The following is an 18050-nucleotide window of genomic DNA, read 5'->3' as shown; positions in this document are numbered from 1 at the left end:
GGCAGAGGTTGCAGTGAGCTGAGATTACGCCACTGTACTCCAGCCTGGGCAACAGAGCAAGACTCTGTCTCAAAAAAAAAAAAAAAAAAAAAATTGGATATTCCTTTATTACACATTCAGAAACTTCTCCTTCCATAGCTCCAAAGCTCTGAAACAAACCAAAAGTGATGGGGATAGCAGATAAATCCATTAAATGTTTATGACTTAATGTAAGCTGCACATTTACTATCATGTATCAGGGAGTTTTTATAAATTACATTTTCAAAATAAGAAAACATCAAAATCTAATGACATACATTCTAAAACAAATTTAGAGAAATACATACATAACTACATAAGATTTATAATCTAGCTATAGAAGTCTCTAATCAGAATTTTTTCTATACGTAATATCAATAAAAACCCTTTAAAAAAACACCACATATCTGATAAAGGATTCATATCAAGGTATATAAGGAAAGCTGACAACTTAATAAGACAATCAGGCCGGGCGTGGTGGCTCACGCCTGTAATCCCAGCACTTTGGGAAGCTGAGGCGGGCAGATCACCTGAGGTCGGGAGTTCGAGACCTGCCTGATCAACATGGAGAAACCCTGTCTCTACTAAAAATACAAAATTAGCCAGGCATGGTGGCGCATGCCTGTAATCCCAGTTACTCAGGAGGCTGAGGCAGGAGAATCACTTGAACCAGGAGGCAGAGTTTGCAGTGAGCTGAGATTGAGTCACTGCACTCCAGCCTGGGCAACGAGAGTGAAACTCGATCTTGAAAAAAAAAAAAGACAATCATATTTTTAAGTGGGCAAAATATTTGAAGACTCACTTGAACAAAGAAGATACACAGATAGCAAACAAGCAAACAATAAGATCACCATCACTGGTTATTAGGGAAATGCAAGTTAAAGTTATAATGAGATATACACCTACTAGAATGGCTAAAATTGAAAAGAATGACAATACCAGTTGTTGGTAAGAATATAGAGTAACTGGAATTCTCATTCATTGCTAGTAGGAATGTAAAACTTTGCAAAACTTAATGGTGGTGGTTTTATAAAGTTAAACTTACTCTTACCATATGGCCCAGTAATTCAACTGCTTTGTATTTATCCAGAAGAAATAAAAACATACTGGCAAATGAGGACCTGCACATACTTTTAACAGCTTCATGTATAATAATAGCCCCAAAGTGGAAACAACACAAAGGTTCATCCACTGGTGAATGGGTAAATAAACTGGTATGCGTTCATACAACAGAATACAACTCATCAATACAAAATACAGAATACTGATTAACAACATGGGTGAAACTCAAAAACATGACACTAAGTAAAAGAATATAACTTATATCTCAATCAACATTACTTTTGAAAACACTAAAATAGATATATACACACCAATGATCTAGGTTCTACTTTAAGAAGCTAGAAAAAGTAAAGTAAAATCAAAGCATTAGGAAGGAAATAACAAAGAGTGGAAATAAACGAAATGGGCAAACAATTGAGAAAAAGTCAGTTCTTTGCAAAAACCAACTGCATAAACCTTTAGCTAACATGATCAAGAAAAATGAGAAGCCACAAATTATTGTATCAGTAATGAAAAAGGAGACATCAATATAAGTCTTACAGATATTAGTAGACTAGTAAGAATATTCTGGGCTGGGCACGGTGGCTCACACTTGCAATCCCAGCACTTTGGGAGGACAAGGTGAGTGGATCACAAGGTCAGGAGATTGAGACCAGCCTGGCCAACATGGTGAAACCTGTTTCTGCTAAAAATACAAAAATTAGCTGGGTGTAGTGGTGTGTGCCTGTAATCCCAGCTACTCAGGAGGCTGAGGCAGGAGAATCGCTTGAACCTGGGAGGTGGAGGTTGCAGTGAGCTGAGATCGTGCTCCTGTACTCCAGCCTAGGTGACAGAGCGAGACTCCATTTCAAAAAAAAAAAAAAAAAAGAATAACATCAAAATACTTACACTATGAATTTCCAAATAAGTACTATATAAAGCTATGACAATTAAAACAGTGTGGTACGGGCCTAAGGGTAAACACAGATCAATGGAACAGAATCAAGTCCAAAAAGCAGAACTACACATATACAGTCAATGCTTTTTGGTCAAGGTATCAAGGTAATTCAATGAAGAAAGGAAAGTCCTTTCATTGAAACAGTTGGGTATCTATATACATAAAGTAAATCTCAACCTCTGTCTTACTCCATACACAAAAATCAACTCAAGATGGATGATGGACCTTAACATAAAACCTACAATCATAAAGCTTCTAGGAAAAAAACATAGGAGCATATATTTATAAGCTTTGGGTAAGCAAAAATTTCTTGGACAGGACATAAAAGGCACAAACTATTTAAAAAATTGATAAACTGCACATCATAAAAATGAAAATTTCAGCCAGATGTGGTGGCTCACACCAGTAATCTCAGCACTTTGGGGGCCAGAGTGGATGGATTACTTGAGGCCAAGAGTTTGAGACGATCCTGGCCAACAGAGCAAAACCCTGTCTCTACTAAAATTACAAAAATTAGCTGGGTGTGGTGGTGCACACCTGTAACCCCAGCTACTCAGGAGGCTGAGGCATGAGAATCACTAGAATCCAGGAGGCAGAGGTTTCAGTCAGGTGAAGTTGCACCACTGCACTCCAGCCTGGGTGACAGAGCAAGACTCTGTCTCAAAAAAAAAAAAAAAAAAAAAAAAATTCCTCCTCAACGAAAGACAGCATTTTTAAAAATGAGCAGAGAAGTCACAGAATGGGAGAAAATATTCACAGCTCGTGCATCTGACAAAGGACTTGTATTCAGACCACAGCATAAAATAAAAAGTGTTTTTAGGGCAAAAGACTGGGGCACTTCAGAAAGGACGATGTATAAATGGCTGGTAAATACATGAAAAGATACTCTACATCATCTGTCACTGGGAAATGCAAATAAAAACCCCAATGATATACCACTTCACACCCAAATGTTGATACATATGTAGAACAATGGAAAATTCTCATACAGTGCTGGTCAGGGTATGGCATAACCACAGTGGAAAGTTTCTTAAAAAGTTAAACATGTTATCTTTCCTATGACTCAGAAATTCCACTCTTGGGTAGAATTAAAGAGAAAGGAAAACAAAGAACATGAAAAGCTTGTTAAAAAAAAAGCTCACAGCAGTCAAACCTCATTGCTTTTGGTTTACTAATATTAGCCAAAAACTAGAAACTACTCAAATATCTATCACTAGGAAGATAAATTATGGCATATTCATTAAAATTCCATAAAAGGGGAATAAAATGATTCACACGTGTAAATTTAAAACTATGTTAAGTGAAAGAAGTCAGAGACAAAGAGTACATATATAGCATTCCATTTACATATAAAAAATTCAAGAATAAGCAAAACTAATCTATGGAAACAAAAATCAGAAAGTAATTTTGGATGGTGGTGTGGGGGGGCAAGGAACCGGCTACAAAGAGGCAGAAGGAAACTTTGGGAATGATGGAAATGTTTTTCATATTTATTGGGGTTATGGTTACGTATGTGTATACATTTTGCAAATGTAAGCTATACATTTCAAATTAGTACATTTTATTGTTTATACTTTTATACTTCACTAAAACTGATTTTAAAAATTTAAATTTAAGGCTGGGCGTGGTGGCTCACGCCTGTAATCCCAGTACTTTGGGAGGCCGAGGTGGGCGGATCACAAGGTCAGGAGATCGAGACCATCCTGGCTAACACGGTGAAACCCTGTCTCTACTAAAAATACAAAAAATTAGCCAGGCGTGGTGGCGGGCGCCTGTTGCCCCAGTTACTCAGGAGGCTGAGGCAGGAGAATGGCGTGAACCCAGGAGGCAGAGCTTTCAGTGAGCCGAGATCGCACCGCTGCACTCCAGCCTGGGCAACAGAGTGAGACTCCCTCTCAAAAACAAAAAAAATTTAAATTTAAATTTAAAAAATTGTCATTGTTATTTAAACCCATGTTCCCTTCAGTCTAAAACCATCACCACCATCACAGCAAGGCAGGCTAAGGTGACCTCCATCAACATGTCAGCCAGGCCACTCACTGAACAGGTCCAGTTTTTCAAACTGTCCCACTAACTTCACAGAAGACTCCATGGCATATTTCAGGCTATCTTTTAAGTTTTTGTTTTGTTTCACTTCACTTATTACTACTTTTTCTTGTTTTGTGAGATGATGTGGACACTTTTTTTCTAAATTCGGTCCCTTTCTTTTCCCCATCACCAAATTACATTTCCATGTTTGTCTCTAAAGAATGTATATTTATTCCCAAGCATGAGCAACCATTCCAAAAACAAACAAAACTATGAAAATGTTAGCAAGTGTGAATAGGAGCCAGATAAAGAGGTGTGAGCTGAAAACGCAGATGCAATTCTTCCACTCTTGACCATTCTAACCCCCAGATCATAGATACTAGTGAGTTTTCAGCCCTAGCCCCAGGATTACTGGCTACAAATAAGTTCATTTCAAAATTTTTATTTCATATATTGTTAAAACTTCACAACTTAGACATATCACTGTAATTTGTTTTCAATATGAAGAGGAGCATGATTCCAAAAAACTTTTTAAAAACCATGATATTGGCCGGGCGCGGTGGCTCAAGCCTGTAATCCCAGCACTTTGGGAGGCCGAGATGGGCGGATCACGAGGTCAGGAGATCGAGACCATCCTGGCTGACACGGTGAAACCCCGTCTCTACTAAAAAATACAAAAAACTAGCCGGGCGAGGTGGCGGACGCCTGTAGTCCCAGCTACTGGGGAGGCTGAGGCAGGAGAATGGTGTGAACCCGGGAGGCGGAGCTTGCAGTGAGCTGAGATCCGGCCACTGCACTCCAGCCTGGGCGACAGAGCAAGACTCCATCTCAAAAAAAAAATAAATAAAAATAAAAAAAATAAAAAAAAAATAAAAACCATGATATGTGGCAAGTTTTTAGGGTTGGCATATCTTGGCTACACTTCTCTTAATAATTAAAGAGCAGGCATCACCACAGCTTTCTAACTCACAGACATCACAAAATAGGGCATATACACAGTATCTAAAAAGCATGCTGTGCACAGCTCAATGTTAATGTCCCTGAAGTACACTTATTAAAAATATGAATGTTCAGGCATTAAGTATTTACAGGTACCAAGACACAAGTTACTTTTTGTTATTTATTTATTTTTTTTGAGACAGCTCTGTCGCCCAGGCTAGAGTGCACTGGGCTGATCTCAGCTCACTGCAACCTCCACCTCCTGGGTTCAAGCTATTCTCCTGTCTCAGCCTCCTGAGTAGCTGGGATCACAGGCATGAGCGACCACCACGCCAGGCTAATTTTTTTGTATGTTTAGTAGAAACAAGGTTTCACCATATTGGCCAGGCTGGTCTCGAACTCCTGACCTCAAGTGATCCATCCACCTGAGCCTCCCAAAGTGCTGGAATTACAGGCATTAGCCACCGTGCCCAGCCACAAGTTACTTTTTAATCTGATGGAACCGTGAATAGAAAAACTAACAATTATGCTCCATTTTCAAGGACAATTATAAGACCAACATCAAAGATGCTATCATATATATATAATCTCGATAATCACAACATTAATGTGATTCAGTAAAAAAATTCAGTTAAAAAATAAGGGGGGCTGGGTGCAGTGGCTCACACCTGTAATCCCAGCACTTTGAGAAGCTGAGGAAGACAGATCACCTGAGGTTAGGAGTTTGAGACCAGCCTGGCCAACAGAGTGAAATTCCATCTTTACTAAAAATACAAAAATTAGCTGGGCCTGGTGGTGCATGCCTGTAATCCCAGCTACTTGGGAGGCTGAGGCAGGAGAATCACTTGAACCGGGAAGGCAAAGGTTGCAGTGAGCTGAGATCGCGCCACAGCACTCCAGCCTGGGTGGCTCACTCCGTCTCAGAAAACAAAAAAGAAAAAAAGGTGGAGGAGAGGTGGGGAAGAAACATTTATCCAGCAGTTAGACCTGCCAGAAACCCAGTCATGTGACAGTGAAGAGCCTGGAAAAATCAACAAACATCTTTGAGTGGCCAAGGACCACAAAGCCCATGCTTGGGATGGGCAGAGCCACAGAATCCCTGATAGCCATTGAAAATGCCCTAGAAAGGCAGATGAAAGAAAATATTTTACTATTAACACACAAGTCTGAAATTAGTAAACAGAGAACCAATCTTAATCACTACAATAATTTCTGAGAATACTCTACATTACTTAACAGAATAGTAAATGATGTCCATAACAGTGACCCTGAGTCACCAAGAAAGCATTAGAGTGTGCTCAATACGTCTCGTCAAAAACAGCGCAATATGCAATGTGTAGCCAAAGGCAGCCAAAGGATCGTGAGAGTTTTCATCATTTCACAGTTTAAAGTCCTTCACTACATTTATCTATAGATGTCAGGCATGTGGAACACTCCGCTTTCTAATGATGGTGTTCTATTTGGCATAAAGTACGGCTAACAGAAAAAACAAGAAAGAAAAGAAAAAATATATATATATATATAATGATGATGTTCTAGTATTAACTACTATACCCAAGTACTCTCCTTATCTTAATCAGTATCAGATTGATTTACACTTCCAGAGCCCCTTGTAGAACCATCACATAGATAAAATGGAATTTTTTAAAGTTTTCAAGCATATTTTGAAACCAGGATTTCTTGTGCTATTATTATCAAACATCTTCCACAGAAAAAGCCCATCCTACCCACAGAGAGACAAGGCCAGGACTTATTAGTGGGTTCATTGCCACCTACCAAAATCCTGTATTCTTTTCCACATTTTAATTTAATTTCCACATTTTAATTAACTAGTGACTAATAATTCTCAGTTTCTCACTACCTTTCCATACCCCAAATAAAATAATACCCTATATTTCCACCACCAAACATCCTTCCCTCTTGTTAATTCCCCACAGCAGCATCGACTGGTCGCCACTCACTGTCCAACACAAACACCAGTGGATTGTGAAGTGTGGGAATCTGCAGCTCTTGGAGCTGCATTGTAACTAGAAAATATACAAGTCCTCCTCTTGCTGTCTACTTTAACCAAGAAGAAACATGTTGCCATGCTGGGGCAGCTTAGGGATTAGACACTTATCAGTCTTTCTGAGGTCAGCTGGTAATCTTCTTTCTGTCTGCTTCTGTGTGCCAGACCCTGGGCTTAAGTGCTTTACCCACACTATCTGTTTAATCCTCACAACTGTCCTATGAGATAGGTCCTGTTTGACCCCACTTTGTAGATAGGCAGGCTGTGGCTAAAAGGTCAAGCAACTTAACCAAGGTCACACTATTCCTATGTGGGGGAAAAGGATTGGAACCCACTTACAACTTCAAAGCCCACACTCTTCACTATACACCAACTGCTTCAGCTGTCATTAACTTTAGTTACATTTATACATCATTGAGAGTGTACACTGAATGCCTCAAATTCACTTTACTATGCTTTATTTCATTCACTATGAAGTATGTATCTTATCTTCATATGAAATTGTTATTAATGTGTTAATTTTTTAAAAGCTAGAGGACAAACGAAGGCAAAGAATACAGGTTTGGGCAGCCTTTATAATTTGCTGTTTGAAATAACTTTAATACTTAAGTATGTAAGAATGTTACCTGGGGTGACTGTTAGCTGAAAACAATGAAGCTTGTTTGGATCAGGAAAATGCACTTTACATGTACCTGCAAAAGAAACAGCACATCAGGAAGGCCTGGCAGTGAGCAACAGTCCATATGATGAGGCTAACTTTTGAACACATGTAAAGTTAGCGGTGCTAGAGGGATTTGTATGGTTTATGGAAAGCTGGTAGATCTCCCTCCCTATTTGTCTGATAATAACTGTGCCAATAAAATTGCAAACCAGTGGTTTTTGTCATGTGTTTTTCTCCTTAGTCTTTTACTAGTTAATCCCAAATAGAGATGTTTTCCTTCAACCTTTAAGTGGTCACTAAACCATTTATTTCAAAAGAATTATGCTACTGTACTTTGACAAGAAGAAACCATATCTCAGGGACATTAATATATGCAGGCAAAGGCTAACTAAACACGAAAAAACCAGGAAGGAGCCCAGGTCAACTCTGTTCCCCTGGCACCACAGACATTCAGTCACCATGGTAAATGGAAGTTCTTTATAAAGAAGGGTGCTGGCTGGGCGTGGTGGCTTATGCCTGTAATCCCAGCTACTTGGGAGGCTGAGGCAGGAGAACCACTTGAATGGGGGAGACGGAGGTTGCAGTGAGCAGAGATCGCGCCATTGCACTCCAGCCTGGGCAACGAGAGCGAAACCCCGTCTCAAAAAAAAAAAAAAAAAAAAAAGAAGAGTGTGCACAGGACTTAGCTCCCACCAGCCAGAGTTTACCATGATATTTTGTCTTTTTAAAAAATACCTTTACTACCTAAGTGGTAAAGCATCTTGCTTTGTTGGTAAAATAATGCTCTACTGACCCAGATGGCAATGTTCTGTGCCCACTGGTCCAAGTCACAAGAGGCCTAAATCAGGACAAAATGTTCCCCTGGGAGAGGGGCTACTGGCTGCTGGTGCAGGCCAGGGAAGTTGACTGCACCCCACCCGTCTCATTCAAACAAATGGCACATGGCTAATTACCCATGGAAAAAATACCCAAGGAATCTGGAAGGAATATATATAGAAATTTTCTACATCTATAAAATCAGAAAATACTACGCTAAACTTTTTTTTTAGACAGGGTCTCACTCTGTTGCCTGGGCTGGAGGACAGTGGCATGATTCCAGCTCACCGCAACCTTTGCCTCCAAGTCTCAGGTGATCCTCCCACCTCAGCCTCCTGAGTAGCAGGGACTACAGGTGCACACCACCACACCTGGCTAATTTTTGTATCTTTTGTAGAAACAGGTTTTTGCCATGTTACCTAGGCTAGTCTCGAACTCCCTTGCTCAAGTGATCCACTCACCTTGGCCTCTGAAAGTGCTAGGATTACAGGTGTGGGCTACCACACCAGGCCTATGCTAAACTTCTCAGTTCACCACTGGTGGTGAACCAAACATGGAAAAACCAGGAAACAACCCAGGTCAAATTTCTACTCCGTTCTCCTAGTACCATAGACATTCATAGTCACCATGGCAAATGGAAGTTAAAAAGAGTGTTGGCCAGGCGCGGTGGCTCACGCCTATAATCCCAGAACTTTGGGAGGCCAAGGTGGGCGGTTCATGAGGTCAGTAGTTCGAGACCAGCCTGGCCAACAAGGCGAAACCCCGTCTCACCTAAAAATACAAAAATTAGCCGGGCAAGGTGGTAGGTGCCTGTAGTCCCAGCTACTTGGGAGGCTGAGGCAGGAGAATTGCCTGAACCTGGGAGGCGGAGGTTGCCATGAGCTGAGATCATGCCACTGCACTCCAGCCTGGGCAACAAAGCGAGACCCCATCTTAAAAAAAAAAAAAAAAAAAAAAAAGAATGCTGCCCAGGAGTTAGCTCCCACCCAGAGTTTACTATGGATTTTGTCTTTTTAAGTTTTTAAAGTTTTTTTAGAAGACTTTTTTTTTTTTTTTTTTGAGACGGAGTCTCGCTCTGCCGCCCAGGCTGGAGTGCAGTGGCCGGATCTCAGCTCACTGCAAGCTCCGCCTCCCGGGTTCACGCCATTCTCCTGCCTCAGCCTCCCGAGTAGCTGGGACTACAGGCGCCTGCCACCTCGCCCAGCTAGTTTTTTGTATTTTTTAGTAGAGACGGGGTTTCACCGTGTTAGCCAGGATGGTCTCGATCTCCTGACCTCGTGATCCGCCCATCTCGGCCTCCCAAAGTGCTGGGATTACAGGCTTGAGCCACCGCGCCCGGCCTTAGAAGACTTTTTTAAAGTTTTTTTAAAGTTATCTTACAAGTTCCACCAAAAGTATTTGCTTAGTTTGACAATGATAAAAATTTTTATCGAAAACAGGACAATTCAAATTTCTATCAGAGGTGACCTTAGAGACAATCTAGTCCAACGTCCTCAACTAGGAGACATAAGTAGAAGGTCCAGAGAGGTTTGGTGACTAGCCCAAGATCATACAGGTTATCAACAGAAGCAAGGTTAATTCCTACATTAATAACTAGTTCATGACTCCTTCTCCTACTGCATGCCTCATTTCCTTTCAGTACGTAATGAACATGTTAAGACATGGGACACCTGTACATACAAACAACAAATAACACAGGACTGTTAGTGGGGTTTCCTTTCCAGAGTGAAACTGCCTAGAAAAGCAAGAAGCAGGCCGGGCGCGGTGGCTCATGCCTGTAATCCCAGCACTTTGGGAGGCCGAGGCAGGTGGGTCACGAGGTCAGGAGATCGAGACTATCCTGGTTAACTAACACGGTGAAACCCCGTCTCTACTAAAAATATAAAAAATTAGCCGGGCGTAGTGGCGGGCACCTGTAGACCCAGCTACTCGGGAGGCTGAGGCAGGAGAATGGCGTGAACCCGGCAGCAGAGCTTGCAATGAGCTGAGATCGCGCCACTGCACTCTAGCCTGGGCAACGAGCGAGACTCCGTCTCAAAAAAAAAAAGCAAAGCAAAGCAAAAAGCAGTCTTAGAGATGACAATGTCACAGTCCTTACTTTAGAAATAAAGAAACTGGAGCCAAAGAGTTCAAGACTTTCTCCAAAATTACACATTGAGAACTATGTGTGAAATACTTAAAATGGGCTTTATTCTTCCTAATCTTAACTTGCAAAGATAAATGCCATCCTTCTAGTGAGTTCTAAGTAACAAAAACATATGATTATGACTTGGGATGTTAATCATGTTAGTCATGTTTCGATGATTAACAGAAGTTGGCATCATGTATTTGTTTTTAATATCTAGCATTCTCCTTTGTTTTAATAGACAGATGAGGAAATCAATGGCTCCAAAAAAGCTGGCCCACCAAGAATAAAGAAATTATCGGCTGGGCGCAATGGCTCACGCCTGTAATCCTAGCACTTTGGGAGGCCAAGGCAGTTGGATCACCTGAGGTTAGGAGTTCAAGCCCAGCCTGGCCAACATGGTAAAAACCCCCTCTCTACTAAAAATACAAAAAATTAGCCAGGTGTGATGGCGCATGCCTGTAATCCCAGTTACTCAGGAGGCTGAGGTGGGAGAATTGCTTGAACCTGGGGGACAGAGGTTGCAGTGAGCCAAGATTGTGCCACTTCACTCCAGCCCGGGTGAAAGAGCGTGACTCTGTCTCAAAAAAAAAAAAAAAGAAATTATCAAAGTGGATTAAAAAGCAATAAAACTATGCCAGGTGCAGTGGCTCATGCCTGTAATTCTGGCAAAACCCTGTCTCCACTAAAAATACAAAAATTGGCTAGGCGTGGTAGCAGGCATCTCTAATCCCAGCTACTCAGGAGGCTGAGGCAGGAGAGTCACTTGAATCCAGGAAGTGGAGGTCGCAGTGAGTCGAGATCGCACCACTGCATTCCAGCCTGGGTGACAAAGCAAGACTCCATCTCAAAAAAAAAGAGAGAAAAGAAAGGTTAAGTTTAAAAAAAAAATGTTAACAGTCAGGTTTTTGTTCTAGTTCAATTCACTAGAATTAAGCTTTTTATCTATATGTAGGCATGCACTATCTAAGCCTCTAATAATATTTCAGTCTATCTGGAAGAAACATTTTAAATCTTTTTGCAGAGAAACCTCTACAAACTTGCATGTAGAGCTCTAAACTAGTTATGAATAGTTACTAAGTGGTACTGATACAAGGCAAGTTATTTTGTTAGCCTTTGTAAATATGTTAGAAAGATAATTAAACAGATAGTGAAGGGCTATGCATTGGTGGCTTCTTGTTTTCTCTTTAGAATAATGAGACATACTTTTGGAAAGCATGGCTTTTAAAATGATATAATTTCCCCCCTCTTTGATTAGGAGAGAAGGTAGGGAGAAAGAACGAAAGAAGAGGCAGAGAACATGCTGTCTTTTTATCTGACACCATAGCCATAGGGCTAGGAAGATGTGCCATGGTTCTTTCAAACCTAAGGTATGCAGTTACAATCCTGATTTGAAAGCCAGTCATAAATTTTCTTGTTTTTAAAGTACACTCTATGGGTTAAAAATCAACAATCTCTGTAAGATACATATCAAGGATGAATGAACCATTTATAAGTGAGACCTTTTCTGTGATTTTGATTAAATGTCTGTATGTGTTGGCCATGCACAGTGGCTCGTGCCTGTAATCTCAGCACTTTGGGAGGCCAAGGTGGGAGGATCACTTGAACCCAGAAGTTTGAGATCAGCCTGGGCAACACAGGAGACTCCATCTCTACAAAAAAAATAATAATAATTAAAAAAAATTAGCTAGGTGTAGTAGCATGCACTTGAGGTCTGAGGTCTCAGCTGCTCAGGAGGCTGAGGTGGGAAGATCACTTGAGCCCAGGAGGTTGAGGCTGCAGTGAGCCACACTCATGCCATTGTACTCCAACTTGGGCAACAAAGAGAGATCCTGTCTATAAAAAAACAAAAAAAAAAGTGTACATATACATACAGGCTCAAGCTGGGGGTCTGTGGGAAGATAAGATGGGAGTGGAAAGCAGAGGAGTTATTTTATTTTTATGAGGCAAATGTCCTAATAAAAGAGAAGAGTATAATGAACCCATCCCCCAGCTTCAACATTCTGCCAATCTTGCTTGTCTATCCTGCCCCCCCACAGTTACTTGTTTGTCTTCCTGTAGCATTTTAAAGCAAACCACTTCATCTGTAAATATTTCAGTGGGTAGAAAGATAACCTTTTTGTGTTTTGTGTGTGGTTTTTGTTTTTTTTTTTTTTGAGACAGTCTCACTCCGTTGCCCAGGCTGGAGTGCAGTGGCATAATCTCAGCTCACTGCAACCTCCACCTCCTGGGTTCAAGCAATTCTCTTGCCTCAGCCTCCCAAGCAGCTGGGATTACAGGTGCACACCACCACAACCAGCTAAATTTGTACTTTTAGTAGAGACAGGGTTTCATCATGTTGGCCAACCTGGTCTCAAACTCCTGACCTCAAATGATCCACTCATTTCAGCCTCTCAAAGTGCTAGGAATACAGGCGTGAGCCATTGCACCCAGCCAAAAAGATAACCTTTTAACAGAATCTCAAGATATTGCCTCATTTCTGAGTTGAAGAAAACTTTGAGGTCAAGCAATCCAATGTCTTTCAAAACACCTTCAACTGAGATCCATAGTAAGAAACATATTTTATACCACAACTCACTATACCTACCCATAAGTTTCATGTTGAAAATTATCTTTTGGCTGGGAGCGGTGGCTCACGCCTATAATCCCAGCACTTTGGGAGGCCGAGGCAGGCAGATCACTTGAGCCCAGGAGTTTGAGAACAGCCTGCCCAACATGGCAAAAACCCATCTGTGCTAAAAATACAAAAATTAGCCTGGCATGGTGGTGCGTGCCTGTGGTCCCAGCTACTCGGGAGGCTGAGACACAAGAATTGCTTGAACCTAGGAAGCAGACTCCAGCCTGGGTGACCAAGTGAGACTCTGTCTTGAAAATAATAATAATTTTTTAAGAAACATTACATACTTACCCTCTCCAATTGATTTCACAACCATGTAGAGGTTGCAACCCACCATTATCTTTCCAACTTCAGATGAAGACTGGAATGGGCTCTGCCCTGCCCCATGTCAGAGATACCTCCACATTCAACACTAAGTTCTCTCTAGCACTCACCCAAACCAGCAGACCCACTTATAAAATGCTTCACCATCATCCATAGACATCCTCAGCCTCAGAATTTTAAAGGAAGTATGATGACAAAAAGTTGTAATTAAAAAAATACTAAAATGATCAAATCTTTCAGGCTTTAATGATCTTTTGAAATAATCAAGGGTTTGGAAGAAGATTAATGATAGGGAAAAAAAATATGACATATATTACAAAAGTGAACTGCCTGATAAATGGGCTTTCCAAACGTACCGTGCTCATGAGTGAAGACTGCATGCTGACCTTGTGTGTCTAGGGCAGAAACAATCAAGCAAGATGGACATCCACTGACAGCAAGGCAGTGCAGCCACCCCTCAAACATGCAGACGAGTTACAAATAAGCACTTTGCCAAAAAACTGGTATCATCTCTAACAAAAATGGAACTATTATTGATTTATATACTTTTTCACTCAAAGTGGATGTGGGACAGAATGCATGTGTAAGAGGCAAAAACCTAACCAAATGCACCTCTGCTATGCTAAGGAGAGATAGAAAGCACTCAAAAAGATGGCAGAACCTTGCTCTTCTTTTTTTTTTTTTTTAAGACAGAGTCTCGTTCTGTCACCCAGGCTGGAGTGCAACAGCGCAATCTTGGCTCACTGCAACCTCCGCCTCTTGGGTTCAAGCGACTCTAGTGCCTCAGCCTCCCAAGTAGCTGGGACTACAGGCATGCACCACCATGCTCAGCTAATTTTTGTATTTTTAGTAGAGACAGGGTTTCACCATGTTGGCCAGGCTGTTCTCGAACTCCTGACCTCAAGTGATCCAGCTGCCTCCACCTCCCAAAGTGCTGAGATTAGCGGCATGAGCCACCATGCCTGGCCTACCTTGTTCTTATTAGATATTTGAAAAAATCCTACCTTTTCACAGAAAATTAAAATTCATTCCTAACGTACATGAAAAATAGGCTTTTTACTATACAAGGTTATTAAGACATAAAAAGTTTTCTTCATGCAATTATTTCACAGTACTTAGCGTTTGGGGATGCTATACTTACAAGGTAAATTAGCTTCAAGTTCTGCAACCTCTGTAGAAACAAAGAAATTATTATTATTAATATTAGTCGATTACTCCACATAAAATCACCAGTTCTAAATTGGCAATTTCCTCTAGAACACTGAAGAAAAAAAAATAAACTGAATGAACTGAATAAAACCTAGTCTAAAGTTTAGACTTTAAGCCATTTAGCTGCTTTCGATATACAAAGTGACCTGCAGAAAGCCAACAAATTCAGTCAAAAGTCCTTGAATATTCACTTTAATGTAAAAGAAAAACATTTTAAATTAACACAGAAATGACCTACAGGTAGCCAGTTACTACAGTGTTTTTAAAAGTGGTTCCAAGTACTGGAACGAGTCCTCTCAAAATCTGATCTATATGCACCTTGTGTCTACGTCTGTTCCCAATGCTATCTTCTAGTTATCCCCTCATAGCTGCATTTCTTGGCCCCTGTCCTCTGCCAAAGGGCCTCAGACGTCCCAGTTCCTCTTCTACCAGCCACTCATTTGGTGTTTAAGCCCAGCACCCCTCTGTAGGACAAAACTGCAAACCCCCACCACAATCCTGCTCACCACTTCTAGTTAACACAGTACTAGAAGTCTAAACCAGAGCAATCAGACAAGAAAAAGAAATAAAAGGCATTCAAACTAGAAAGAAAGAAAATTATCCCAATTTCAGGTGACATGATCCTATATGCAGAAAGCCCTAAAGAACCGCCCCCCCCCCCACACACACACAGACACACACACACTTTAGAATAAAACGCTTGGGAATAAATTTAAGGAGATAATAGATCTGTATACTGAAAACTGTAAAACATTAATGAAAGACATTAAAGAAGACACGAATAAATATATGGAAAGATATACCACGTTCATATATTAAAAGAATTAATATTGTTGAAATGTCCATACTACCTAAAGCAATCTACAGATTCAATGCAATCCCTATCAAAATTCCAATGGCATTTTTCACAGAAATTTTTAAAAAAATTCTACAATTTGTCTGGAATCACAAAACACCCTGAAAAACCAAAGCAACTTGAGAAAGAACAAAGTTGTAAGCATCATACTTTCTGATTTCAAGCTACAGAAATCAAAACAGCACAGTACTGGCATAAAAATAGACACATAGAACAGAAAAGAGAGTCCAGAAGTAAACCTAAGCATACACAAGTCAACTAATTTATGACACAGGTACCAAGAAAACACCATGGGGAAAGGATAGCTCCTTGAATAAATAGTGTTGGGGAAAGTAGATATTCACATGCAAGGAAATAAAACTGGCTCCTTATCTTATACCATACACAAAAAATCAACTCAAAATGAATTAAAGACTTAAATGTAAGACCTGACAGTATATAACTCCTAGAAGAAAAGATAGGGAATAAGTTCCTTGACATGGGCCTTGGCAATGATTTTTTTGATATCACACCAAAAGCTCAGGGAACAAAAGCAAAAATAAGCAAGTGGGATTACATCAAACTAAAAAGCTTCTGTACAGTAAACACTCAGCAAAATAAAAAGGTAGCCTATGTGCCAGGCACGGTGGCTCACGCCTGTATTCCCAATACTTTGCGAGGTCAGGTGAGTAGAGAGCTTAAGCCCAGGAGCTTAAGACCCACCTGGGCAACACGGCAAAATCTTTTTTTTTTTTTTTTTTAACAAAATATACAAAAATTAATGGGGCATGGTGGCACACACCTATAGTCCCAACTGCTCAAGATATGAAGTGGGAGGATCATCTGAGCCTGGGAGGTCAAGGCTGCAGTGAGCTGGGACCACACCACAGCATTCTACACCACTCACTCTGGGTGACAAACTGAGACCCTGTCTCAAAAAAAAAAAAAAAAAAGAAAATGAAAAAGAAAACGTAGTCTATGAATTGGGAGAAAATATTTACAAATCATATATTCAATGAGATTAATATCTAAAATATATAAGGAAATCACACAACTCAATAGCAAAAAAAAAAATTTTTTTAAACGGGCAAAAAGCATGAATAGACACATCTCCAAAGAAGAAATAAAAATGGCCAAGAGATATATGCAAAGGTGCTCAACATCACTGAACATCAGGGAAATACAAATCAAAATCATGAGAAATCACCTCATACCTGTTAGAATGGCTGCTATCAAAAAGAGCGATAAATGTTGGCAAGAAGGTGGAAAAAAGGGAACCCTTGTATACTGATAGCAGGACTGTACACTTGGTATAGCCATTATGGAGAACAGTATGGAAGTTCCTCAAAAAATTAAAAATAGAACTACCATATCACCCAGCAATCCCACTCTGGTTATCTACCCAAAGAAAACAAAATCAGTATGTCAAACAGATATCTGCGCTTCCATGTTCATTGGAGCATTATTCACAATAGGCAAAATATTGAAATAACCTAAGTGTCACTGACTACTGGATAAAGAAATTGTGGTATACATTGTATATATGTTGGAACACTGTTCAGCCTTTAAAAAGAGATCCTGCCATTTGCAACAACATGGGTAAATCTAGACATTATGATATATAAAATAAGCCAGACATACAAAGACAAATACTACATGATCTTACGTATATGTAGACTCTAAAGTCAAAATGAAGAAACAGAAAACGGTGGTGACTAGGGCATGGGAGCAGGGAAGGGGCAGAATGGGGGGATACAAAGTTATAGTTATGTAGGATGAATAAGTCTAGAGACCTGAAGTACAGCATGATGACTATAGTTCATAATATTGTTTTATATGCTGGAAATTTGTCAACGGAGTAGATTCAGGTGTTATCATTTTTAAAAAGGTAAACTATATGAGAAGATGAATATATTAATTCACTTGACTGTAGTAAACAACCTACTATGTTTATCAAAGCAGCATACTGGACCAGGCACTGTGGCTAATGCCTGTAATCCCAGTGATTTGGGAGGCCGAGGCAGGAGGATTGCTTCAGGCCAGGAGTTTGAGACCAGCCTAGGCAACACAGTGAGACCACGATCTCTGTCTCTCTCTTTTTTTTTTTTTAGCCTTTTTCCACAACCTCCTAACCTCTTAAAACAAAAAAACAAACAAAGAGTGAGGCATGGTGGCGCATGCCTGTAGTCCCAACTACTCAGGAGTCTGAGGTGGGAAGATCACTTGAATCCACGAGTTTGACGTTATAATGAGCAATCATCGCCCCACTGTGCTCCAGCCTAGGTAACAAAGTGAGATCACCTCAAAAAAAAAAAAAAAAAAAAAAAAAGTCTTCTTGTATACCTTAAATATTTATAATAAACAACTAATTAATTAAAAATAAAAACCTGCAGTTTAGCAGGGCATGGGGAAGGGTACACTCTGAAATAACTGACCTGGCAAAGTCCTCTGTGCCTCAGACAGAAAGTAGT

General features: G+C 40.4%; 1 protein-coding gene across 5 annotated transcripts in view; it reads right to left on the bottom strand.

Annotated features, from left to right (window-relative positions):
• Positions 1-18050, bottom strand: part of UBE2F (ubiquitin conjugating enzyme E2 F (putative)) — a 75906-nt gene that overhangs the window by 39862 nt on the left and 17994 nt on the right. For all 5 annotated transcript variants that reach the window (XM_028830400.2, XM_015111244.3, NM_001260974.1 and 2 more), the window contains 2 exon segments: positions 14677-14706; positions 7619-7684 (listed from right to left, as the gene is read on the bottom strand). In XM_028830400.2, the coding sequence (XP_028686233.1) occupies positions 7619-7684; positions 14677-14706 (96 nt within the window).

Source organism: Macaca mulatta, chromosome 12, assembly GCF_049350105.2.
Source record: "Macaca mulatta isolate MMU2019108-1 chromosome 12, T2T-MMU8v2.0, whole genome shotgun sequence".
NCBI lineage: Eukaryota > Metazoa > Chordata > Mammalia > Primates > Cercopithecidae > Macaca > Macaca mulatta.
The sequence above is the reverse complement of the archived record's forward strand: the minus strand, read 5'-3'. Positions and strand labels throughout refer to the sequence as shown.